The sequence below is a fragment of the Pygoscelis adeliae genome, unplaced genomic scaffold, assembly GCF_000699105.1.
Source record: "Pygoscelis adeliae isolate BGI_AS28 unplaced genomic scaffold, ASM69910v1 Scaffold160, whole genome shotgun sequence".
Lineage (NCBI taxonomy): Eukaryota > Metazoa > Chordata > Aves > Sphenisciformes > Spheniscidae > Pygoscelis > Pygoscelis adeliae.
Genome location: NW_008824035.1, coordinates 4,683,059 through 4,710,176, shown reverse-complemented (window position 1 = coordinate 4,710,176; position 27,118 = coordinate 4,683,059). Strand labels below are relative to the sequence as shown.

General features: G+C 37.5%; 1 protein-coding gene across 1 annotated transcript in view; it reads left to right on the top strand.

Annotated features, from left to right (window-relative positions):
* PARD3B (par-3 family cell polarity regulator beta) overlaps window positions 1–27,118 on the top strand; it is a 415,216-nt gene that overhangs the window by 173,211 nt on the left and 214,887 nt on the right. Inside the window, exons 6-10 of the mRNA XM_009333046.1 lie at window positions 5,746–5,832; window positions 9,447–9,572; window positions 13,957–14,315; window positions 15,969–16,108; window positions 16,885–17,013. Coding sequence (XP_009331321.1) covers window positions 5,746–5,832; window positions 9,447–9,572; window positions 13,957–14,315; window positions 15,969–16,108; window positions 16,885–17,013 — 841 coding nt within the window. The remainder of the gene's footprint in view (window positions 1–5,745; window positions 5,833–9,446; window positions 9,573–13,956; window positions 14,316–15,968; window positions 16,109–16,884; window positions 17,014–27,118) is intronic.

Here is a 27,118-nt window from a genome sequence, read left to right as displayed (position 1 = left end):
CCAGCCTCCAGTCGTCCGGGACCTCCCCCATTAACCAGGACTGCTGATAGATGATGGAGAGTGGCTTGGCAAGCTCCTCCACCAGTTCCCCAGCACCCTTGGGTGGATCCCATCTGGCCCCATAGACTTGTGAGCATCCAGGTGGCGTAGCAGGTCGTTAACTGCTTCCTCTTGGATTATGGGGGGTTCATCCTGCTCGCCATCCCTGTCTTCCAGCTCAGGGCGCCGAGTACCCTGAGGATAACTGGTCTGCCTGTTAAAGACTGAGGCAAAGAAGGCATTAAGTACCTCAGCCTTTTCCTCATCCTCGGTGACAATGTTCCCCCCTGCATCCAATAAAGGATGGAGATTCTCCTTGGATCAAGGAGAGCCAAGAAGAAGGGAGTGAGCAGTTTTCTTAATTGTGCCTGGAAAGCTCCTTCTTGACTCTGCATGTTCAGTTGCTTTCTCCTCTCCTTGTAGGGTCCTCTCCATCCCTATTTAGATATTGCTCAGATTTTCATCATTTGAGTGTATTCACACTATTTAACATCTTGAGCTCCAGTTTCTTCTTCAGGGCTTTCCAGACATTTTCATCAGAGCTTTGAGCATCTAATTTAAAAGAGGGAAGGAAAAATGTGGACAAGGGGTAGGAGGTGGGTGGGAAATGTGCTATTTGACAGCTGCAGTTGAGCTGGCTACTCTGGTAGCCTCTCTGGAAGAACGGGTACAAATACTTTATTACCATCAGCAACTGCACTGTTTTAATATGCGAAAGAAGTACATGGGCAGAGTCATCACCCACTTCATTTGGATAAATCTGTGCATGGTTCCTCTTTAAAATTCCCTCTAGTAACTTGACATCACCTGTAGGCCTGTGCTCTCTACCATATGTCTGCACCCCATGTTCATAGATGCTCTCCTCCCCTGGAACGGCAGCATTGGCTGGTGGGGCTGGAGGCGCAAGTGAAGAACAAGCAAAGAAGTGCTGCTCAGTAGCTTCATCTGTGAGCTCTGTACATCTGAGTGACATTTCCTTTGCCTTTTACTTGGCTGTGGTCAATAAATTACTATAAAGCATGTTCAGAATATCAACTGTGCTTTTCTGTTTGCAAGGAATCATTGACATCCTGTGCTAAGAGATTTTTTTCAGATAGAGCAGCTTACTAATCTGTACCTTTTTTTAAAAACATATGAGGAATTCAATGATCTATTCAAAGGTTTTTGCTTCATCATGTTGTGCCTGGGTTGAAGACTTACATGCAAGTTTTGAATAAGACTAAAATGGCAAAAGAATATGCCATTGGAATAATAAATACTTGATCTGTGTTTACTTAGGCAGTAGATTCTTGTGACATACACATGATGACAGTTTTGCCCAGTAACTCATGCAGAAAGCAACTTTTTCCAAGGTACTGTCTTCAGTACGTTGCAAAACAATTAATCTGCTTTAGGCTGCATCTACCGCATTCTCAAGAGAAATCCTACTAAGATTCTCCTAGCATTTGTAATTCAGGAAGGTCAAAGCGCCTTAGCGAACCAGGTCCTGCTGCAAAACTCCAAAATGTTTATTTCTGGAGAGAGGTCCCTTTTAAGCATCTGTGTGCTCAGTGGTTGAGATTGGTTCTTCAGTATTATTGGATAGCTTGCAGAGAAGCTTTCAGCTAACAGAGCTTTTCCCATGGCGTAACTGACAAACTGCTAATTCTTGATACAGTTTTCAGGAGAGGGAGCTATAGTATTTGACAGTAAGGGCATTGTCAATCTGAAGATCAGACTGATGCACCTCTGAATATGCACGGCTGAATGTGCAGCACTCCATTTAAATTTTGCTTTCCATGTTACAAATGGACTGCTGTGCATGCTCACTACACACGTGTACATCTTCTCTCTCTCTTTGCTAGATTGTACTCATCAACATTTTTATTAATATGTATGGCAAGCCTTCCTGACAAATGTGATAGACTGTAAAGAATCTGGCAGAAATCAATAAACATCAAGCAATGAAGAATTTAAATAGTAAATGATGACAGCTTCTTCAGGTTAAAAATCAATAGTAAAATGTTGAATGTGGTCTTGGATGCCACAATCAGGTCATGCTAGGCAGGTGTTCTCTCTTCACCGAGACCTCTGAGGCACCTTTAGTGCAGTGAGGGGCAGGGAGATGCCAGCATGCATTTGAAGAAGCTTGAGTGCCGTGTTTATAGTTGGGGTGAACCCTGCAGTTCGGGTAAATTTCAGAGAAATGCTTTTTAGAAGTTCACTTTGATTGCTGTAAGAACATATCTGTACATATACCATAGAAATTGGGTTGCAAATTCAGCAAGGACAGTATTTTCTGAGGAGGGATCTCTGTCTGCTCCCTGAAGAACACGCAGGAGATACTAGCAGTGTAGCACACTGAGGCATCCTCTGTGCATCGCTCACTGATGCTCCCAGCCTCTCATCCCCAGCTAGCAATTGGACTCTAGCTCTTTTATACTGACTTGATAGGCCAGACTTTTTTTTCTTTTACTGCAAAATGCATTTAAGATGTATAGAGGAGATTTAAAATGGGAGTAGGCCACTAGTAGGTTACTAACTTTTGGAATTTAATTTTTTCCTATTTTGGAGGTTGGTTTGTTTGTTTTTTTAAATGTGTTGAATATTGCAGAAAATCCATAAATTACCCTCTCTGTTGTCAATATCACAGCTATCAATCAGCAGTAGAAAGCCATTCTGCATTCTCCCACCTCCTTCTTTCAGTTTTTTAACTTGACTCTGTCAAAATGAAGAGTCCCAGCACCTTGGTGTCCCTTGTGCCCGTGGAGTTTAGTAATCAGTATCCTTAAAGCTCATCCTGTTTGGGATCTCATTCAGCTGTGCCCTATTCCTGAATACTCTCTCCAGTATAGTGTAAACTGTAAGCCAGTGTGGAACAGTACGGTGCTGGAATTCAGCTGTTCTTGTGGGCAGATTAAACCTGCTGGAAGATGGACAGCATGAGCGAATGATGTCAAATTTTTCTGAGTCTCTAATCTTGAGGTTCCTAAACCAAAAAAAGCCAAATCCCAGATATCCTGCTTTTTAATTTTTTAACTGTCAGGCTTTCATAGGTATAATATAAAAATAATATGTCCTCAAAGATCTATTAAAGTTATTGTGAAGCGCAGTTTTCTTCTCAGATGTAACTAAGAGTCACATGTGTTTGAGAATGAAAAGTCATTCCGACTCATAGATTTTTTTGATTAAAAATATAATTCTGAAGTACCTTTTTTACATATAAGTATACAGAGTGTGCTCTTATTCTGCCTATTTAGTGCTTTAGTACATCCATAACTTTTAGGATGTACCACAATGTTTTTATAAGTAATACACAATGTACATGTGGGCTATTTGTTTTCACAAAGAAACCTATTTTTCTTAGTGTGTAGATTTCGTGTTAGACTTAAAAATAAACTTGTATGTTTTCTTTGGCTTTGAGCCTACCTAAAACTGTAAGTGCATTGATTTAATGTGACAGCTAACCTGTCTATCGTGATAGCCCTCAAAAAAAATTCCTGCTCTATTTTACAGTTGCTTAGGAAGACAACTCTTCCCTGGAGTACTTGAGCAACACGGGGTTATCTGGGGACAACTGTAACTTATTTAAATTTTCCCTGTACGAATGAAAGCCCATTCACTACTCTTGATTATTTTCTGGATCTGTAGGATTCGGCTACTTAATTTGCTCCTATGTTTTGATTCTGTAGAAGTTCAAAAGACAATAAAAGTAGCCCTTTAATTTTTTTTTTTTTTTTTTTTTTGTCTGTTAAGAGAATTGAAGGAAGTAGAAGATGGAACAGAAAGAAGAATTAATTTCCTATGCATGCATTTTTGAGTTTTTGGTAACAATCCTGATTAGCTTTTCTGACCAGTTTCACTAGAAAAAAATGTTTTACAAAAAAACTTACAGGAAGATTTTGTCAGGATTTCCCTGTTTGATTCATCAAGAGAGGGGAATACAGGAAAGAAAAAATTAGCAATTAGAAATGCCTGTTGATCATGCCTGTGTTACAAATATAGTAACATGAAAATCTGTTACGTTGGGATCAGTGGTGGTTTGTTGTTCAGGGTCTGTCCGTTTCATTTTTATGGAATATAAATTCATTCCAGTGTCAGCCTTCTTGGAAGAATAATTTCACCCACCCCTCCCAACAAACAAACGCCACCCATGCCCCCCAAACTCTAAAACCAGAAGAAAATTATATACCTTATTTTCTGGTCTTATTCTATATTTAGCTGACCACGCTAAGAATTATTGTATCTAGGGCAAATTGCTTCTGATTAATCATTATGCAACCGGATAAAGGTTCATAACAACAACAACAAAAAAATCTTGCATTATTAGGAAGCAATGCCAGAATTTGTCTCAGATCATTTGCAGTAATTGTCCTCCTTGGGAAAGAGCTTAGCTGTGCCATGTGTTTTTATGTTTTATCTAATCTGGTGTAACTGTGTGTTGCCACTTCAAGGGTGGTCACAGATTCCTCCCTTATATCTCTGCATTTCTTCTTGCATCAAATCAAATGATCACAAGACCATGGGTCAGTGAGATCAGCCATCTGATCCCAGAGGAAATTGTTGTACTAGGAAAAAAAATCATTTGGGGGCCTGGTCATCTTTCTGATCTTGCAAATGTGCACTGTCTAGATCTGTTGCATGGTTTTTGGAGAAAGGTCGGAAGTCTTTTTCTCAACAGCAGCCTGCACTTGCATCAGTTAGACTGGGTCTTTAACTCATGGCAGTATATAAAGTGGCCATTCGGTTCAGTTCTACATGTTCTGTAAACACTGTAGGATTGGTGTGCAGGCGTAGAGCTTCTTATAGCTTGAATGTATTAGGGTGTTCTAATGTACGTGGAAATACCCAGTAGAAGTCCACTGGCCACTAATCCCGAGTGATGGTTGTTCAGTACTATTTGAGGTGAGGGGGTGTTACAGAAGATGTAGACTAGCATGGAAAGTAGGAATGTGATCTGCTAGAATACAGACCTTACTCATTTCCCCCCCCGATATTCTAGCCAATTCAGGTACCTTCCTTTTCAAATTATGATCACCCAGAATAGAGTTAAGGTCACTGTAAGGCTGGCAATGTAAAATACTCACTAGGAAATGAAACAGCACATAGCCATGAAACAGCAAAAATCTGTCAGATATAATATATAGAGGTTTTTGATAATGGTGTTTAAGGAAAGAAACTTCCTGATAAAATGAGCTGAGTTGCACTTCTGATTACAATTTGTTTTGTTCTTTGTTTGTCAGTGAGGCTGTATGCAACTGAGGGCAGAAGTGAAGGTACTTAAATATGATTTGACTAATTTGCTTATTGACTTGATGTCCTTAATGTGTGATCTTCATGTTTATAATGTGTCCACATGGAGAAATTGACTGAAGTAGCTCACGTGAAGCTTAAATTAAGAACACATAGAATAACTTCTTTTTCTGCAATGAATTCTCTCCTGACTTAAAAGCTTATTCTTTAATATTCTGGTTAATTTACTTAAGGGTTGACTTAGGAAAATGTCTAGTACTTCGTGTCTTTCTCATTCAAAGTACAGAAATCCTAATCTTAAAAATTCAAGAATTTGATAGCCATTTTACATTTCATTGTATTTTTATATATTAGTGTGCTCTAAGTCTAATATTTTTTCTATTGTTTCTGCTATCTGATCAATCAGGAATTTGGTTTTAATATAGAGAATTCTGTGAAGAAGCATGAGATGTGTTTCCCTGTGCTCTTTTTTAGTGAGATGACAAAAACAGTGGAGATTTCTGGGGAAGGTGGGCCCTTGGGAATACATGTAGTGCCCTTTTTTTCATCTTTGAGTGGAAGGTAAGCTATTTTCTGCATTGCTCAAGAAGTATATTAATGAAAGGATTTCAGTTGTGGTTCTCATAAAATACTTACTATTTAACCATAAGGAAAAGAAATGCTTAAAAGAAAATTCGTACTTGAGTCTATGACACTGTCTTCCATTACCGAAATATTTACTAGTCTAAGTTACATATAAGACAATACCAACCCCTTTGTTCAGATATGTCCTTTTAATTGCTTCTAGTTTTATTCTCTGAATGGTAAACTAGACTCTGTAGAATAATGTAATACTAACGGTGTGGGGGCTAGGGGGTTGGTTGTTTTTTGTTGTGTTGGTTTGGTTTTATGGGTGTGGGGTTTGTTTTTGGTTGTGTGTGTGGCTTTTTGTTTGGGTTTGTTGTTGGTTGGTTTTTTTTGGGTTGGTTTTTTTTTTTTTTTTCCCCCAGTTGGATTTCTCTGCATAGGCCCTTCCTTAGTGACATATCAGACAAGAAAAGTAAAACAATTTGATTGCCTGGTCATGCCTCATATTTTTCAAGCCAGCTTTCAGATTTGGTTGTATAGCATTTATAAAAATGTGCACTATACCATGAACCTTTCTTTGTCACAATACAATTACTTTAATTATAAATGATTTAACATAGTCTCTTGAGATCACAAAAGCCTATTATAGCAGCATGCTCATATTGATGTACTGTAGTTAAGACTGTGTCAGCATTTTCATTACAAATGTTTTCCAAGCTATGTAACTCAGATGTTAAAAAAAAAAAAAAAAAAAAAAAAAATTCTAAGCTGAAATTTGACACACAGAGTCTTAGCCAGATAGTTAATTTGACACTGGCAGCCCTGAATAAGAGATGGGAAATTGCCAGTGCCATAAATGACACTACTTTATAGTAAAATGGCTGCCTGTAACACAAAGACAATTATTGCAAAAGTAAAAATTGTATAATTCTTAAATGTTTCTTTATTTGTCAGCTTTCATGTAGGACAGAGAATGTGCAGGATTAAATCGCCTTGTAAAAGTCTGTATGTGTAAATGTTTTCTCAGCAAGACCTGGATTTTTGTAAGTGGTCCAAATTCATTCAGAATGTTTCATTTGCCAAAAGGGAAAATAGATGTCCACTTGCTGTCTGGAAAAATGTTGTCACTGTCTCAAAAAGAAAGTTGGTCTTTGGGAACTGTAAGAGGTCTGAGTTGTGTCCTTGGCTTTGCAGGCTGCCTGTTTGTCTTGAGAAAGGCACTTGTATTTGTTACCCCATCATGAAATGCAGACAATAGCTCTTTGTTATAGGCATGCCATAAAGGTCGTAGTGTGTACACTGTATTTCAAGATCATTAGGTAAAAAATGTGATGAAATTGCAAGCTTTCAAAATCAGTAATTATTGTGCCTGTAATACAGTTCTGTACTGAAGTATTGCTGTGTTGGGTGCAGCTTTTAAAGACCTCCATGAAGAAGAAGTGGAGTTCCTTGGTCTATTTTGCGTGCATGTTAATATGTCCTTATTTACAAATGCTTTTGGGGATCCCCCAGAGAAAAGAGTTTTTTGACAGACGGACTACTTCTTTAGACAGTTATCTTGAAATTTTAATGACCCTTGGCAGAACCATACTGGTATCTTTGTAAAAGCACTGGAGTGGCTTAAATCGCTTGTCCCTTTTATTTAATCAAGCCTGAGACTAGTGTATAAATTTTAACTCATCATAACATGAGAAAGTACAGAAGAGCATATTTTATTTCTGTTAATGACAAGATACAATTTATGGGGGCACACTGGCCATGACTAACTTGGTGTGGTATTTCAAATGTAAAGTTATCTTCTAATAAGGTAACACTGGCTTTAGCCTAGTGCTGCTGCAGAGCAAAGTTTTTCTAGAGGTAGTTAAAACATTGCATTAATTTACAAAATCTTAGTTTATACAGGAACTACAAAACTAATGGAAATAATTTTTCCTCTTTCATTTGCACTTAGATATCATTAAAAAAGGAAATTAAAATTTAATAGTGCATTAAAATAATGCTAAAATTGAGGCTGTGGAAAAAAGTAATGGAGCGATGAATTTAAGCTGCCACAGCATGTGTAACTCAAGCCGCTCATTCAGATACTACAGCACAGACGAGTTTCAGACAAGTGGGCATTGCATATATATCCAATAATGCAATCCTATTGCATTATATGGATGCAGCAGCTAAACACAATAGGATTAGTGAAGATCGTAGCAACCGACTTAATTTGTAGTTTCTTTTATTTCTTGACTTTTATTGGTTTGCATCTTAACGTAGTTATATTTCATTAGTTCTTAGTGTTTAGTTTTTTGATTGCCACTAGTTGGATGTTTGTCATCAATAGGGCTGCGGCCCCTCACCACCGCTGCCCCTTTGAATCCTTTAGTGAAGGGTAACAGGTTGCAAGAGAATCTTTATGCGATAGATTGAATCTTTTTTTTCCTGTGTTTTGAAGAAGTAATATTCAGTAGGAACCAAGTTTTCACTTAGAAGTACATTGATATGACATAAATATAAATTTTTAAATCTTATTATACAGTAAATCTAAAATCTGGTGCATGGTGAATATAGTGTCATTTGAAATATTTAATGGCGTGCTGTGAATCTGTTGGATGAACTTAAATATGAGGGGCGGTCACGAATGAGAAAAATTACAAGACTTCTGTTTTGTGATTGGAGTGCTGGCACATTGGAAATTGCACATCAATATTTTATGGAGTATAACCAATAGAAAATGGTCTCTAAAGGTCATCTGTCTTTGGTGCTGGTGTGGTATGGAAATTTAGTGGATAAAACTTGATTATAGAAGGCCTTCACAAACATGCAGTTGTCAGTTTTTTTGGACGTTATACCGGTATCATTGGATATATCTATGTTGAGTTGTAGTCTGCAATACAGAGATGCTCCAGGCAGGTTAGAAATAGCCTAGCGCTCCCAGCAGAGTTAGCCACACTGGAATTTTGCACTACCCACACTTGTTCACTTAACGCATTATCAAAAGTTTCTGTGCTGCACCTCAGTTTTCAATTTGCACATAACCTGGTATCAAACAACTTAGGTTTTGATGTTCTGCTACTCTCCTGCCACATAAACAAATAGTATTGCTGTCATGTATCAAAACAAGGGGCTTTGGCAACTGAAAAGTTTCAGAGACTTTTCAAACATAGAAATAGTGGGGGTTTTTTATCTTATTCTAATGACCGTTTAGTTTATTATAGTCGAGTTAGCAAATTACTTTTATTCTATTTGTGCTTTTCTTTGGGGCAATGTAATCTTACTTAGTGGCAGACAAATATTGCATAAGCTACATTCAAATTTTTAACTGAGATCTAGGTGTTTTCCTCTGTTTCTCCAAGTATGATCTACAGGACTTAATGCTTCCTGAAGTTTTAGCAAGTAGTATAGCTTTAGTGTCCAGCAATTTTTCTTGGTGTTTCTTGCAATCCCCTCCCTGTTAGTTAAAGAGTGAGCTGGAAATCCTTTCTTTAGGTTAAGCACTTCATTATGGTCTACTCTGTCTCACGTCATCTCATACACAGTAGAGATTATAGCAACTAAAAATAGATATTAAATTCATACCAGCGGAATAAAGGATAGTTTTCACTTTTGTTTTTGCCTTTTAGGATGCTGGGACTCTTCATCCGTGGTATTGAAGAAAATAGCAGATCTAGGCGTGATGGGCTTTTCCATGAAAATGAATGCATTGTGAAGATTAACCACGTAGACCTTACAGATAAAACCTTTGCACAGTAAGTGCTGGTTTACTGATACTTTTAACTATTCAGGATTTTATAAAATGCTGTGTTTATTAAGTGATTCATGCAAGGGGATTAATATTTATTTCAGATAAAATGCCTGTAAAATTGATACCTGGCAGAAACTTTGTAATTTTCTTTCTGAAACCTCCAAACAAGGTGAAATTTGAGGAGAGGAATCTTCTTTGTAGTCTCAGTGAACCTATTGTGCTTACTTAATTTAAATAGCTTTAAGTTTTTTAATAGTTATCTTCATTTTCTAATTCTTCTATTATTTTTTCTGTATTTCCTTTGTAATTTGTTCCTCCTAAGACCTTCAGAATGAGTCAACATTGCAGCATGTTTTTTGATATTCTTTTGCAAGTGAAATAAGATTTTTTTTTTTTTGGTGCTGCAGCTTTTTGAGCATTTAATTTTTTAAAAATACGAGTACTGTCAAACTATGATTAGTTGAGCTAAATGGTAAGTCTCACCTCTTACGACTTTTATTAAAAATCTGTTGACATTTATTATCTATCTCAAATTACTTTAAGTAACAAGTTGCTTTGATCGGCTGTGAATTAATGTGACATTGTTGCACAAAAGAATAGCCTCTCAAATTTCACAGATATTTGCTGTAGTAATCAAATAGTAATTTGTTTTTACTTTTAATCCATATGTTTAGACAGCTGAGTGATTGTTTATAATATAACAAAAACCTATTGAGATCTCAAGGGAGTTGAGGCTTAACTTTCTAAACAGTAAGCCAAATGTTCATTTCTAGACTAAAATCAAATAAGTAATTTCAGTGTTAGGGATAAATATTTGCAAAATAGGTTTTTATAAAACCAGTGTAGTTCTGTAGGTAGGTATTACCTTATTTCTGAGGCTGTGTTTTTTGCCTTCTGATAGGTTTTTGAGTTACTGTTTTCTGACTATTTGGTGGTAAATGTATTCTGATGTGATAGAGTACATGCCATTCTCTTCCACCCATGGAAAGTTCCTACATAAGTTATCAACTTTATCAGAGCATAAGTGTTGGTATCATAATAAAATGTTCGTTGCCTCACCCGTGCAGTTTTGTAATGAAGATGTATCTTTCTCAAATGAGATTTTGCCTGAATCAAAACCTCTCTTTTCAAAATTGTATGTGATCTTTTCTTTACAAATTTATTGTATCCTTTGTGTTCTCTTCACAATGTAACTAGATCTCCAGAGGCTTTAAGCCCGTGAGATGTATGTGGAGTGGAGGACTGCATATTCTTCTGTGAGGTTACTAGATTTTGGGTCGGTTAGAAATATTGCAGTAAACTTTCCAGTTCTCTGTCAGGCTTCCCTTCAAAATGAGAAATGCAGGACACTTTGCTTTTTCCAAGTTTGTGTAAAGTTTTGGGAGTTGGAAGGGGTATTTACAAAGGCAATTGTTAGTTTAGAGAGGCCACTCTTGTTAGATGATCTGTCATTGGGAGAGTGAAAGAGAGAAGTGACTAAAAGGTGATTCAGAGCAGAGCCTAATTTAGTTGGTCTAATTCACCTTATGTTACAATAACAAGTAGTGTGGTTGCAGTGGCATTGGATCTGAGGAGAAAAACTGTGGGCAGTGAGGACTCAGCATCCGTCTGGAGACTGGACATCCATTTGGACAAGCTCTAGCCTGGTCCCATGTCCTGTTATGTTGCTCTCCTGAATTGCCTTCCAGAATAGCCTTCTGCATCATCTCTCTTCCCTGGCTGTTGAGAATGGCTAAAGAAAGCAGCTTTTTGGGTTGAAACTCATCTCAGTGAATACGCCTTTTAGTTTTCATCTGGCATGACATAACTGTACTAACCTGACAGAAGTTCAAGTTACAGAAATGCAGTGATTGTAATGGATATGACAAAGTATTGTCCCAATGACTATTGACCCAGAAATAGTCATCAGATTCTCCTTTGAGAGGAAAATCTGTTTGCTAGTTTCAAATTGACATTTCCTCATAACCCTTGTAAAAGCTGTTTTAACACTTAACAGAGACTGTTACATACTGTCTCTTTCCATTTTCAGCAGAAACTTTCTAGTATTGCACCTGATGATTGCTGCTTCTGTAGCTGTAATAGGAGCAGCCTACTTTCTGTATTCCCATGTTTATAATGGTTTTATATATTGGGACTGTTGGTCTGCTTTTTCATTTGCTGTTAATCTATTCAATTACATTCTGTTGTGTTGCAGAGTTTCTAGCACCTCTTTTAATTGACTCCCTTATTTCTTTAAAGTATGTGTTTGGGGTCTCAAGAAATGTAAATTTCTCCATCCATTATTTTTTCTCTTTGAAGTGCAGCCAGTTATTTTGCCCCTGGAGACTGCATTTAGGCTTTCCCACAGGATGTCTTGCGTTATTTCCACTATTTTTTGTTTGAAGGAGATCTTATATTTTCTCTTTCATATATTTAAAAAATGAATCTCCTGAAACTGAGTTAGTAAATTACCTTGTAACACATGGCCAAGTGGCTACTTGGAAGGATGAAGACAGGGTGTGAAAGGAATCTGCTTAAGACTTTACATCCTTATGCTGGGAGTATGCCATGGTTTTTACAATCAGGGTAAGGTCTGTCCTTGAAAACCTTCACAGGCTATAGGTGAGCAGGTAACCTATAACCCCTGCAGACACACTAGGACAGTGCTGTTTCAGTTCTGAAACCTAACCCTTGAGGGTGGTACTGGAAGAATACCTTCCCACAACATTCTCCCTGCTACCTTTCCAAGTTTGAGGTTTCTCTTCTGGCAGTCTCCTGTCAAAGAATGCGGTTATTCTGACTCTTAGTGCACGTACACTCAGTGTAGCCAAAATGGTTCTTTCCCACCACAGTATCCATTGGGACTGCCTCCTGACTTCAGTGTCTTCATGCTGCAAAAAACCCTCTCGAAACAGCCCCTCCCTTCCACTACCTACAGCTGCTAGGTGGGGGTACTGTGCGGCTCTGTTGATCTGGGAAAGCAGTAGGTGTGTATTCAAGATGTTAATGTTTGTGGTGGCTTCCTTTCTGTATCAGTGTAAAAAACTGTTTATTTCGGAAGTACTTTCAACATTGACTCCTGTTGCATAACTGAGTGTAAATCCAAAGCCAAGACTTCCATGAAATACTGACTTTGCCTGACTGGCAAACATGCTACAGAAAGGTAGGAGATGCGTAAACTGTTCTCAAAATGACCCCATGATTTATTTAAAAATTAATGTGGCCATTACTTCCCCTCTTGACCCGATTCTGCTAAGCAGGAGTTCTTGATTTTTTCATTCTCAAAATGTGCTTCAGCTACTACTTCTGTTTGTACTTGAGTTGTCTTCTGCAGTATTGAAGAATATCAGTTGACTAGTAGGAGAGGAAAGCATAGAAAGAAGTCTCCTTTGTTCCTTTAGAATCCAAGGTTCGTAAAATGTCTTGACTGACCAAATCTACGGTTGTTCAAAATCCAGGGAAGTCTGTATGAACAGTTGCTTTGGCCAACTTGTCTTAATTGCCTTTCAATGCACGGGAACCCAACACTGCATTGTTACCATGTTAATTAGTTCAAGGGGAACAGTTTCACTAAATGCTCTAACACAGTTTCTGGTGTTACAATTGAGCACACCTATAAAGACATTAATTAAGTGAAGTCCGCATATCCACCTCAGCAAGAGATTACCACTTGAAAGGTGTGAGTAATATCTACCTATTCATTTATCCTTTATTGTAGAAACACACAAATAGTTGCACCTTTTGTGGTCACCAGTTTTTTTCCTGATGTCTATATATTCCGTACCATCATCCTTTCCTGTTGCACCATTTGCAGTCACAATATTTCTTCTGAAGATATCCATATATGCCATACCCTCATCCTTTTTTATTGGTGTGGAATCAGCCAGCAGTTGCATTAGGGATGATGAAAGAATCTGAGGGGTGGTTAGGCTGTACTCGGAAAAAATGGAGTCTTGAGCTTGCTCATGGTAGGTGTATCCACCAGAGCAATTGGTCATAAGTGCTCAGTGTGCCTCTATGCCAACAAGAAAATAGATACCAGACAAATACTTGAGAAAAGTAGCAAGCTATAGCTTCAGGAGTCTTTTGATGAGCTTTTGCCGTGAGAACTTCCCTTCCTGATGTGCTGCATGAAGAATTGTGTTCATTAGTTTATTCTGGCTGATATGTTTTCATAGCAGCCTAGGAATCTTGACAGATGTGCTGTTCCTACTTGAAATGTAAGGAAATGCTGCAGCTTAGAAGACTTATTTCATGCACACTTTTTAGAAAAGGGACCCTGTAGATGTGAAGGTAAGGTTATTTCTTCACATTTAAGATAAATTTTTGTCTTATTCTCTGTAAACAACTTCAAACTTTGCCCAAATTTTCCCATTTGTTATGTGAATTTTCATACCTTTCTTTTAAAGGGCTCAGGACATCTTCCGTCAGGCAATGAAATTTCAAAGTGTCATCTTGGAAGTCCTTCCTCCATATAATCGAGAACAATATGAGAAGTCTGCTATTGCTCCCCTTTGTTTTCTGGATAACGAAGAAGGAGTTCCAAAAACAAAGATTCCACCTCCTGTTCATCCAAAACCTGCTCTGAAAACAATTAATCTTTCTGGAGCAAGCAGCTTGGAGGCAGGTGTACAGGCAACACGACAACAAGCTAAAAGCCCCAACCTCCCATGTCTGGGTAGAAAGTCATCTTCTCCCTCACTGTCTCCCCTTATGGGCTTTGGCAATAAAAAAAATGCAAAGAAAATAAAGATAGACCTGAAAAAAGGTAAGTCTTTGGAGATGACATGGTTTAATTCTATATAATGTTCTCTGTATTGATACCTTAACTTTTAACTAAACTAGTGACACTAAAAGTACAAGCAAGTTATTTACGATTTGAAGTTCCAAAACTTCCAAAATGTAAAAGAATATTCCAAAAGGTAAAGGAATGTTAACAGTAATGTTCTCAACAGTCAGCTTTCTCATAAATTTTGGATGCGTGTTATCCAGTCTTACTGATTTTTAAAACATCTCGGTTACTGATTATGTGGAAGGTATTTCATTAGCAACATGCGATATTATGATTCAGCCTTTTTGCAAGTACAGAATAAAAATTTGAACTGTCTGCTGATAATCTACTTGTTATTTTGATTCATATCTGCTAATTGACCAGCACTGTTATGACATACTTTTAAAGATATGTTTAAAAATATACTCTGCTCTGTTTCACATTATCCAGGAAGTTGACCACAGATTTTCCTGTCCTTCTCTTTTTTATTTTCTACAAACCTTTTCTTTCCATCTGTATTTATTCAGCTGTCAGCAGGCCGAATTTTGTGCGTGTACCTTTAATTGCTGCTCCATGAAGATGTCTGCATGGAGTAACAGGTTTATGCACATGTAGTAAAATGTTCTTAAGCAGATCCCAATTAGCATTTATATTTTCTGTTTCGTTTCTGTCTCTGATTTGGCTGAGAGTTAAATTTGATGCTAGAAGTGGCCCTTTTAAAAACTGTCTGTAACTTTATTCTTTTAACACATAACGAATGTAATCAAGCTGTCATTTCTTAATTTTTGTTATTTCTTAAATCACTCATTTTTACTTCTAAACTCTTCAGCTTTGCGTTAACAAAACCTGCTTCAGAATTTTCCCCATTTTAGATGTAATGCTTTTGATTTTGGGACAGTAATTTATATTTTTAGAAATGATAGGAATATGATACTGACATGGTATCTCTGAAAACTATCACATGGGTAGCAATCCTGCTCAATATAAAAAGATTTTTATGGACCCTGCTATTCCTGGGTGATTTTGGTGATTTATAAGCAATACCTGCTCATATTGATTTTACTCCCTAATGATTTGTTAAAACATTTACCTGTTAACACTTGAGGTGGTTTATTTCCAAGCAGCAAATAACTTCATGAAAGGAAGCTTTGAAATATCACTTGCTGTTCTTAGCAGTGTGTAGTCAGCATTTTTTGCATACAAATCATGTGACATTTTCTACTTTTCACCAGGTTTCAGTAAAACCTGCTAAATTATGTTTATGCTCATAAATAAACAATTCTGATTGCTCTGATTTGTTTCAAAGACTATTGAGGTTAACGTGAAGGCTGATACTAAAACCACCTAGAGAAAAGGTAAACACTTCAAAATGAGAGTTCTCGCTTGTTTTGTATTATTGTGGGCTATCCAAAAGTATTTCCATCTGTAGCTGTTGCAGGAGGATTTGAGCATGTGTTTTGACATTGATAGAATTCTTCTCTAGACCACGCAGAAAATAGGCTCATGTTTACAGCTTTTTGTTTGCTTTCTTTTTTTAAGAGCTAACCTGAATGAGCGTCTGTGCTAGTTACTGACATTGTTTACTTACTTCTAGCGATCATCATTTGCTTGTTGAAATTTATGTTGGGAGTTCTTTATCTGACCTTCTAGGTCCAGAAGGACTTGGTTTCACTGTGGTTACCAGAGACTCTTCAGTACATGGTCCTGGTCCGATTTTTGTGAAGAATATTTTACCAAAAGGTGCAGCAGTGAAAGATGGTCGTTTGCAGTCAGGAGACAGAATCCTGGAGGTTAGGATATACATATACATCCATTGTACTTGCATTGCTGAGTATTGATTGCTGGTTTTGGCATAAATATTTTACTTCCTTATACATACTACTGATGTATGGAATTAAAATTCTTTACCTTGGTTTAAAAAAAAAGAAGTCATGGTTTTTGTACTGTTTGTCAACAAGTAATCGCGATTGGGAAAAAGGTGCTTTTCACAAGGGTTCATGGGATGTTTGAACACGGCGGATCTGATAACATCTTGGTTCCTAAAGCAGATAAATGTATCAGTTTAGAAACAAAACGTGTCTTGCCTCTTCAGCCATGTCCAAAAAATCTCTGATTAATATTGACGTGGTTAAGTGCTCATTTTAAGGCAATTTTGCTCAAATCAGTCTGTTTAAAATTTTCAGATATCTTGTAACCTACAGCCTCATTATCTAATGGGTTATTTCTACTTACTAACCTCAAAAAGCTCTTAAGGTAAACAGTTTTAATAATACTTAGGTCTTGTTTTTGTACTTTTCATCTTCAAAGTGCTTCACAAACTAATTAAGCCTCACAAACCCCCTGCAAGGTGGGTAAGTACTACAGACTTGCTTTTAACAGATGGTGAAAATGAGGGGAAAAAGGTTAAGAGATTTGTGCAGGGCCAGAGAGGGAGACAGTGTGGGAGCTGTTGCTAGTTCTTCTTTGCTCTCAGTCACTGAATGACACCTGTGTTAGGTGAGGGGAAAATGGCGAAAGACAGTAATACTCACAGATACGACATCCTCTGTTCGTTTGTGTCTGGTAGGTGAATGGACGGGACATCACTGGCAGGACCCAGGAAGAGCTTGTAGCTATGCTGAGGAGCACAAAGCAAGGGGAAACTGTCTTTCTGATTGTGGCTCGTCAGGAGGAGGCCTTTCTACCTCGAGAGCTGGTAAACTTGGTATTTTGTCCTGAAGAGTGATACTGAAACAATTCCATGTTTTAAAATTAGCCTAAGAAATAGAAATGAACTGTTGGTGGCTGAGAAAGCCAGCAAATGGTAACTGTATAAGGCTTGTGTTTGAGAAGTATTTATACTTACATTTGATTTTGATGGATATTTGATTTTATCTACTTCAGATGCAATTCCACGCAATCTGATTTTTTCATCCCAAAAATGACATCATAAGCATAACTCACTGAAATACTGTGAATGAATCTTGTAACTGTGAGGTCAGGCATGACTGAAAATGGATTACTGTCTTGCAGAAAAGCAACAAACTTTAAACCAGAAGTTTAAAATGCATGTAATGAGTCCTGCAGCTTATCAGTAACAAACTAGTGAGAGTGGCTGCCCCCAGGAGATGCATCTCCTAAGCCAGGTGCCAAACTGCGGGAGTAGTGAGGAATAGAATTCCATCGCACTCCTCACAAATTTTGGCAGCAAGCTTTTCCTTGGCTGCTAGTCTTTGACTTAATAGGCTCGTGCATGTCTGATTTTGTTATACCTCAAGTGCTTAATTTTCACTTTTTTTTTTTTTTTTAAAACGCTGGCATGAAACTGTGTTCTCTTTTTCTCTCGCATAGACAGAGGAGGACTACATCACTGTAAAAGTGCTATCTGATATATACTTGTTTCCCCTCAAAGAAGGTCATCTCTCTGGTCGCCTCGCCTCTTCCTTATCTTGATTGATGGCTATACTTGACCTTTCATTAAGAAGTTCTCAGGATAAAGGAAGGACAGCATTTCCTGCTTTTGTCTCATTTTATCTCCTTTAAAGAACATAAACCACCTTCATTCTTTTCTTAGGATGCCGCCTTCTTGCTTTTCCTTTTGCTTTAGACTGTTAGCAGGATCTTCTACAGAAATCCTCCATTATGTTTCCTCACAGAACATTGCTAACAGTTTTCCTCTTGTTTCCTTGTTACCAGTTGGACCTTGTTGAGGTAAGGGTGTCTGTTGCCTGTGGTAGGATAAGAAGCTGGAGGGGAGTTCAGATGCTCTAATGAGCCTTTCCTCTTGTGCTGCTGGTGCCCACTTTTTCCTGTAGTAGAGCAGTTGTGAAGTGTCCTAACAAAACTATTTTTGTTTTCATTTTCCTTTTTTATTGAGTAATCTTTAAGGAGGATAATGGCAGAATATTTTCAGCCCTGTAATTGGGCATTCATTGTCAGTGATTCCCAAAGCATCAAAGTCAGTCATTGTAATGCTCTATTTAGTAAGCCCTGAGCTGTAGGATCAGCGTCTGTGTGGATCGGAAGGGAAATTTCTGAGTTTGAAAGTACTAAATTATCTATCATATTTAGGATTTCTTTTCTTCCACCAGCTCTTCCAAGTAAGAGCTTATTTTTTGAAAAGGCTAGCCATCAACAGTTTCTTCTTGAGGGTTTTTAAAGTTATAAAACACATTACTTGGAAAATGTACTTTTTAAAAAAGTATGTATTCTTCTTTTATCTCTCCTATTCCCTCATCATTGCACATTATTCTTTATTGAAATAGTACAGATTCTCTTGTAAATCACTGTAACAGTGTGTGGGTATAAAAGGCTGGAAGAATCTAAAAGCTATTTATAATTTTTACCTGCCACAATTGCCTGCTATTAAATTCTGGCCCCTACAGCAAGGATTAACTACCTTTCAAAAGGTGACTTACTTATGACTGGCATGATTGAAATCCAGAAAGTAGCCACATTTATCCTGCTGGCTTGACCTTGGTTTAGATTGCTTTCTCTGTGAAAGAATGATGCACAAGTGATGGCCCGCACTGTAACAGTGATGATATGTGAATTCTAATACTGTTCCATGTTTCTTGTTATCCCAATCAAGTACAGTATAATACAAATGCGAGTTACTGAAATACGTTAGATAACTTTATGGAACCAGCCCTTCTAAATTAAAAAGCCTTTCAGCGACATGTTTGGTAGCTCACGGCAAAAGTGTGGGTTACCATACCACTAAGCTACCAGATGTTGATACTAACATGATGCTTGTTAGAATTCATGAGATGTCTGAGAATAGTCTCAGCAAAGAGTAAAAAAAAATAAATCAAAATTGGTTTAGCTCTTTTGGTTTTAGCTTTAGCTGTGACATTACATTGGACTAATCCTTTGCTACCTCAAAAGTTACAGTGCTGTTTTGATCAAAGAGGAGAAAAAAGCCAGCACTTTAAATGTTTGTTTTTGGAAGGAAAGGCAGTGGATAATCCAATATTTTTCAAGGACAGCTGTAACTGAATGCTCTGACTGTGTCACATGCATGCAGAGTTCACCTAAATACTTGGGGTTTTTGTTAATGCCTGGCAATAATAGGGTAATTGCTTTATATCAGACTTGTTCTTGATTTGAGCAGTTCTCCAGAGATTATAATCTGAGAAGCTGTTTTCTTTAGATTCCCTGTTACCTACCTGTTGAAAGGAGAAGGAGGACAGCCTAGTAAACGTGCCCACTCCCCACAGCTTCCTGTGGCAAAGATGCCCCTGGAACTTGGACCTGCTAGATACCGTGCACAAAACCACTTTTGAGCATGTTGCTCAACTAGAACTGGGTTGCTACACTGATTTCTGGAAAGAATTTGATAGCTGCACAGGCACAAAACAAATCATGTAACAAAGTAACAGCGGGTGGCATTTGCTTGTGTGGGTCTGTAATAATATAATTTGACTTTGCCTTGTAACACAGCTGCGGTTTGGAGAAAGCTTGGTCTCACGAATATTTTCTCTTCAGTAAGCTAGATGGGAGTAGAGTTTGGGGGTTTTGCTACGGTGATCTATGCTGATGAATTGCTGGCAAGTAGAAAAATACATTCAGAGTAGCAAACCTTTACCACACCAGCCAAGACAGCGATGTGATATGGGTGAGGATGAATCAGTGTTGCAAACAGGCATTATTAAATTATAGGGAATTGGGGCTTCAGTTACACTAGCCCATGCAACATCTAAGAGTTGTACAGTTACATTGTTTGCACATAATGAGGGAATAAAATAGAAAACCCCATCTTTGTACTGTTGTTACTGCTTTAAAAAAAGAGGAGGATCTAATGAGATTTTTTTTTTAATTGTAGCAGATCACTGAAGTAGAATTTGGACCAACCACAGGCTGTCCTTATTATCCAGTTAGCCAAATGTTCCCAGTAATTCATGCCAGCTGTTGACAATGTAGCAGCTGAGTAAGGAAGCTGATTCCAAAACTCAGGGGAAGACCTTGATTCACTTAATTACCACAGTCTACAGAGTGGCCGGTGATTAGTGCATTCTTTAAGGTGCATTTGGGTTTTAAACTGTGTAACACTGATTGTTTTCTAAAGGATGGTGAATATTACAGAGAGAAACTGGCTTAACTGAACAGGTCTGGATTTTCCAGCTCTTATCAAAGTAAATGAAATACACATCAAACTGTGGCTATCATTCTATTGTGTTTTGAAAATACAGTGTTTTGATCATGAGTCTTTGTTGCATCTTGTTTTTTCTTCAGGAAAAATGTGTGATCTGAAGGTGCCATTTCTTTAATAATGATATAAAGATCACTTACTCCCCCTTCTTTTTCTTTATTCCTGCATTGGTAAAACAAGCAAAGCTACTTGAATGAGACCCGCTCTGGCGTAACCCATTCTGCGCCATGACCCTATGCAATTCTTTATTCTTCTTATTTTTCATGAGCCTTCAGGATAGTGGATATGATGCACATAAGCAGAGCAATGTGCCTGTTCTGCAACTGCCAGAAATAATATAGCACCGAAAATACTGATGCATTTTTCTTTGTTAGAGCACATACATAGTGTAAGTTTTGCATATGCTTTGTTTTTTGTTTTAAAGATAGCTTTGACTTACCAGTTTCAACTGTAATCAGTATTTCTATGGTTTCTTGGCATATTTACTGATCCCTGAAGAGTGGAGGAGGAAAGGGAACAAACCAGCATTTTTACAACAACTAAAAGAACAACAATGTATATAATGTAGCAGTTGATCTTTAACTCTGACTCTTTTTTTACACATGTACTATACAGGATAGAAGGAACCAGGATGAGAGACAAGTTCAATTAAGCATTTTTTCTGCTTACCGTGTGATTAACTTTTATGTTTCAGTCTTCCCCTAGTTAATTCCTTCCACTACCTTGAACTTCTATGCCTGAAGGAGAACTTCTTGTTTGCCTGAAGTGTTTTCCTTTTTGTTTTTAATATTCAAAGCTTAATTTCTATTACTTCCTTTTAATTGTTTCTTACCTTTTTATGTGCAGGAAATAATAGGTGACATTTCAGCCTAGACTTGACCATTTTTGCACCTATTTTTGTAGGTCAAACCAGTGATTTTAGTGCTCATTTAACCAGAAATGGTCAAATAATTTCTGTCACAGAATGATTCCAGCCAGTACCGATTCTCTGTTGTGTTATCTCTATTCAAAGGGAAAAGAGTCTGATAGGAAAAAAAAAAAGTCAATATACATATATTGGATTTCAATAACACATACAAGATTCAGTTCTTGAATTGTTCTGCATAATGAACAGGAGGATATTGTGTATACACATGGCACCCTTCATCTTGAATAACTTTATAAACTATGTAGATTTTTTTAAGTCCTGTTTTTTTTCCAAGCACTTTTGAAAGAAAGTGTTTAATTTGGGGCCTGTAGATTCTCTTTATCTAGCATAGTTGAGAAATGAGTGTAGGTTGTGTCTACACAAATGTATCTTTTTAGAGTGAAAACATCGTGTAGTGCAGCCCCTCAAAGGTTTTCAGCTTTCATTATGTATTTCAGAAGATGGTTACTAGTTCATTATAGCTTAGAATACTGGAAACTATGCACTGAGGTTTGTTAATTAGTTACTGTGCTCGTTATAAAAGTCAGTAAGAGATCACTGTGTAGAAGGAACGTGACAGTCTTTCCTGTCACAGTGAACAGAAATTGTGGCAAAAAGCATCCATTTATCCCAGCTTTTGGTAGGACTCCCTAATTTACTAAAGGGGAATAAATTGCTTGAGTAATTCATGTATCTTTAAAAAGTGGTTGGTTTTTTTATTTAAACTAGATCCAACAATTTTGCAATGGCAGGATGAGCTCTCATATGCTGTGAAGTGCCAATATAGCTACCAACACAGCAAACATGTTTACTATGCTTTTCCATGTGATAGTGGTAGTCAGCCTTTTTGAGTCTGCAGGGACTTACTGCATCTGGTCTACTATTGCTTTCTCTGTCAAGCCCGTCAAAGTGTTATGATCCAGCAATGATTTGTCTTTTAGATCCCACTCTTCCTATTTTCCAGCAAATACAAGGAACCTTAAAAGGGTGGCCTGAAAGCTCTGGTCATAGCACTCGTGGGCTGCAAGAACCTCTGATGGTGCTCTGCCTGCTGGTAAAGAAAAAGTTAGAGTGGAGACAAGTAAGGAGAGAAAAGCATAATGTTACTCGTACCATGAGATACTGTATTTGCTTACAGGATTACTGCCCAGTACTCCTAAGTTGAGGAACCCTACCTCAGAGCATTGGGAAATGAAAACTGTTTACTTGATAGCATCAGTCTCAGCTCTGTTGTTGTCCAAAATTGTTTGGCAGCCCACTATGAAATCAGAAGTATGTGTACATCAGAATAGAGGCATATAAAATCTGGCTTTTAACAGAAATACAGTCGTCATACATTTTAGATACATTTATTCATATTTACAGTATTTGCGTTTAAATCTTACTGGCAACTGTAGTACCTTGCCATTTACAAGGGTCACCAGATTTATTCCATATACCATATGAAAATTTTCAAGTCTCTCTGCCTTAGAATCCATGAAAAAAGTTTTCCTAGGCTGACTTAATGTAAAACATGTGCATGTGGTGTTTGAAGTAGGCATAAAAGAATTATACACTGCTTATTGCTTTGTTTACCATCCCTTTAAAACAGTAATCAATAAATAGAGTAAAGATTTGGATTTGTACATCACAGTGTTGTGTCCTGTTCGCCTGGAATCTATTCTGAAAGTCTACAGTAAGAGCAATCCTAAATTAACCCTGGAAGTACCATACAGTCTTCCATCTTCACGAGTGATAAGATTGTAGGATCTAAGTGGCAAGGTATATTAACTGCGTAAGGCTTTGGCTCAGTTGGGTGCTTACGCACATGTCTAAGCCCATACGTGGGATGAAAATGGGTGTTTTCACCATGGGGCATACCTTGATTGAGGACCAAACTAGTTACTTTTTCTCCCTCTGTTTCCCACAGTTATGTAACTAAAAATGCAGTCTCACCTAACCTTTTAAAAAGTTGAAGAGCAGTGCCACACCGAATTACAAAACTCTTTTGCAAGGACAAATAATTTCCTTAGGTAAAACTTGCTATGGGATCTCGAATATGCATGTCAAGCAAACTGGAGAATCTCCATTTTTGAAGTGTCCTGTGACATCAAATGGTAAACTGTGAAATGCAATGTATCTGCCTTGGATGAAGAGCTAAATCTAGTTTTGTCAGTTTTCAAAGTTATAATTCCAGAGAGTCTACATAATATAAACCAGAACCATTCTATCTAACATGACACAAATTTGTGGTGTACTGTGTTAATGTAAAAAGTATCCAAGTACAGTATAATATATCTCCATGGATTTGCTGTTGGCTTTTTTGTCTTAGCAGGATGTGCCATTAGTGGCCATTTAGTTTTTATTGCAGTATGGAATACAGATGATTTTAAAGAAGCCAATATGAAAACATCTGTCAGAAGTGCTAAAGATGAATACGTGCAGCAATGACTTCAGTTATTTACTGGATTGTGACAAGATTACAGCAGTGCATTACCTTTGAGTGTTATTTTCAAGAGCATTACTGTATATCTATTGCAAAATACAGTGTAGTTTTTATAGTGAGTGAATGACTGAGCTGTCAGCAAAGTATTTCTTAATTGTGGCTAAGCTCTTGGAAAGAACATAGAGAATAGTGCAAATAAGGAGGTATCTTCTTTTCAAGCTTTTCTGCCAATAATAGTTACGCAGTGCCACAATTTAAATTCTGCTCTTTAACTTTTACAGGTTTTTGCAGAAAATAATTGCAGAAGCATGTAAATGTCTTATTTCCTTCATAAGCCTTTGAAAGTAACTCTCCTGGGTCTCTTGCCTTTTGCTCTCAGCTCTGAATGGCACCCCAGGGAGTTGGCATCTCTTATCAGAAATGAGCAGCCAGGCAAGGGGCAGCCAGCATATTGAGATACCATAATAGTGTGTTGGTCAAGGGCATCAGACAGGTACTGAAAGGTCTCTTGTTGTGTTAAACAAATGCTGTTTCCTTCCTGGCTTAAGTGGGAGCTAATTTTTTTTGTAAGCTTTTCTTTTGGCAAAAGAACAATAGGGATAAATAAGGTAACCTTTCCAGTGAGAGATATGCATTAGATTATCATAAATCCACAGATCAAAAGTGCCGTGGTCAATGAGAACAGGCGTTGTAAGATTAAATAAAAGGACTAATTGACTGTGGTGTCCCATGGTAGACAGAGGGTTGACACAATATTGAGTAGATATAGCCATGGACTAAGTAGAAGGGGGGAAAAATACAATGCACAGTACTTTTTTCAAAGGTTACAATTCTGTTTGTACTGGTGACTGAACAGTTTTTGTGTGTGGTGGGAATAAGAGAAGCCTAAAAGTATATTCTATCTATTTTTTAAAATACTGAGAATTTGTTGGTGAGACTTAATTATATTCCGGTAAAATTTTAGGTTGTTTTAAGAATCCTTTATTATAGCCTTTTAATTAAGAAATTGGAGACCTGAGGTATAGATGTGCTTATAAAAATTAAATAAAATCATTAGCAGAACAAGAATTAATCAAATGTATCCTGAGACTCTTAGATAAAGGTTTTCCATCTGCATTGCTGAATGTTATTTAGAACATATTATTAGGGCTTTCTGCTCTCAAATCTAGCAAACTTGGCATTCTCTCACCTTCATATAAACTCTTCTGAACTTTCCTGTCTGGTTTGTGGTGATTCAGTAAATGTCAGAATTGATTTTACTGAAGTTCCATGCAGGTACCTCAGTAGATTAAAACATTCCTGTCCTGATTTCCCTTGTGAGGGATGGTACCTGTTTGGTTGTTTGCTCCATTCTGTTTAACAGCTGAGTCTGGACAGCAAGTGGAAAGATTGCCTCTTACACTTCTTCTGACTGCTGCATTCTGGTCCAGGAGAAACGGCCTGGAGAAAGAGAGATCGTTCTCTTCCCCAAGCAGTTGGGAGAGCTCAGGAACTATCTAGAGTGCTGGATGGGGCAACCAGGAGGGAGCTTTGCAGCCGGAGCTGAGGCTGGCAGACTCCTAAAAATAGTAGGGAACAAACATCACCAGGCTGCAGAGGGGACGGGGAAGAGAGATGTGCATATCTAAAGGGGACTGTTCAGAGCTTGTTGCAGCTGAGGAAGCGATTGCAAGCTGACAGGCTAAGATTTAGCAAAGCTGAAGGAAGGACCTGCCCAACAAGGACAAAGTGAGCAGTGGAGATTGATTTTTCAAGTCTGTCTTTTTTTTTTGTTGTTGTTTTGTTTTTTTGTTAGCTTTAACCTGTTTCACTGTTAAGTATGCTTTATTAATACTTAAGGGTTTAAAATCCCTTTTGCTGTCTTCAGTGTACCCATCTTAAAGGAAGAGTACAGGCCAAGCCATCTCAAAGCTCTAGCCATCTTGAGGTCTCATCACTTGGCTATCTGGACTTTGATTTATGTAAAGATCACTCGTTTATCATAGTACCATTGAGTTACTTACCTATGTCTGCAGCAGGGAATAACTTCCTGAAGTGCTGAGGTGTGATACATTTGTCGTGGAAAATACACGACGTGATTGTTGACTGGGTAATTTATAACATTACACTGTATCATTTAATTCCTGAAGTGCTGAGGTGTGATACATTTGTCATGGAAAATACACAACGTGATTGTTGACTGGGTAATTTATAACATTAAACTGTAAGTTTTTCCTGGTCTAGAAACATATTTGTGTTGCTGCTCATTTCATTCATTCTGTGTGTGAGTGAATTCAGATTCTAGGATGATCTTGAGGTAAGAAGTATTTCTAATAGAATTCAAGGTTTAGTGCACTGGAGAGGACTTCCTTTACCAGACCATAATTCAGCTGATGGTGGTTGCTCTATTGTAAAGTATTGATGTCTTGGGATAATGTTTTAGCAAAGTCAGGGAAATAGAGGCAATGGGAATCCAGCTCTGTGAGTCACTAGCAGCATTTAATACTCGTACCTGCATATTCTAGGAACAGGGAACATCACTCATGAAATTAGTTACCCAAATGAAGCAGTTACTTGATGAGCTGTTAACTTAAGGATGGCTGGAGCTCTTTTTGATCATCAGTGAAAAGGCATTCCTTGGGAAGAGCACTATCATCAGGATATTAAATTGAAACCATTTAGCAAGTATAGGATGAAATCAAGCTTGTAGGTTCTGTTCATCCCTTTTTATTTCTCCTGTGTTTTTCCTCCTTTCTGCTGCTTTTCATATTCTCCCACAAAGAAAAGTTTTCAATATTCTATTTGCACCAAGGAGTCTTGATGTTATAGACTGACTACGAGGCATTTGCTATCAAATGACATACAATGAGTAGCGAATGAAAATTTTAAGGGAATAAAGACAGAGTTTACTTGGTCTTATAATGAATTCATCATTGATTTGTAGATGTGCATCTCCTTTCCTGTTACCCATCCCTGTGAAATCATTGAAATGTCATTCACCCTCCATCATGGGTAACAAATTTTTGATAGTACTAGTAAACAAATTCAGCATTATTTTTAAATCAACTTTTGCTGGATCTTAGGGTAAGGCTGAATATAAATAAAGGAGAGATTTTTAGTATAATTGGACTATGTTGAACAAGAAACGCTTGTGAAGGACTTTCAAGGAATATTAGAGAGTTCTTCAATAATAGGTAAAAGCAGCTGTTTTTTAAATTTAAATTAAACTTACTAAGATTTTTGTATGATGAAATTATCTGTTCCCTAGAGAATTGTAGCAAGGAAAATGGTAGTCAAATGTTACGGATTCCAAATTAGATACTAAGGAAAGCAAAGGAAATGAAATACTGACAAAAATT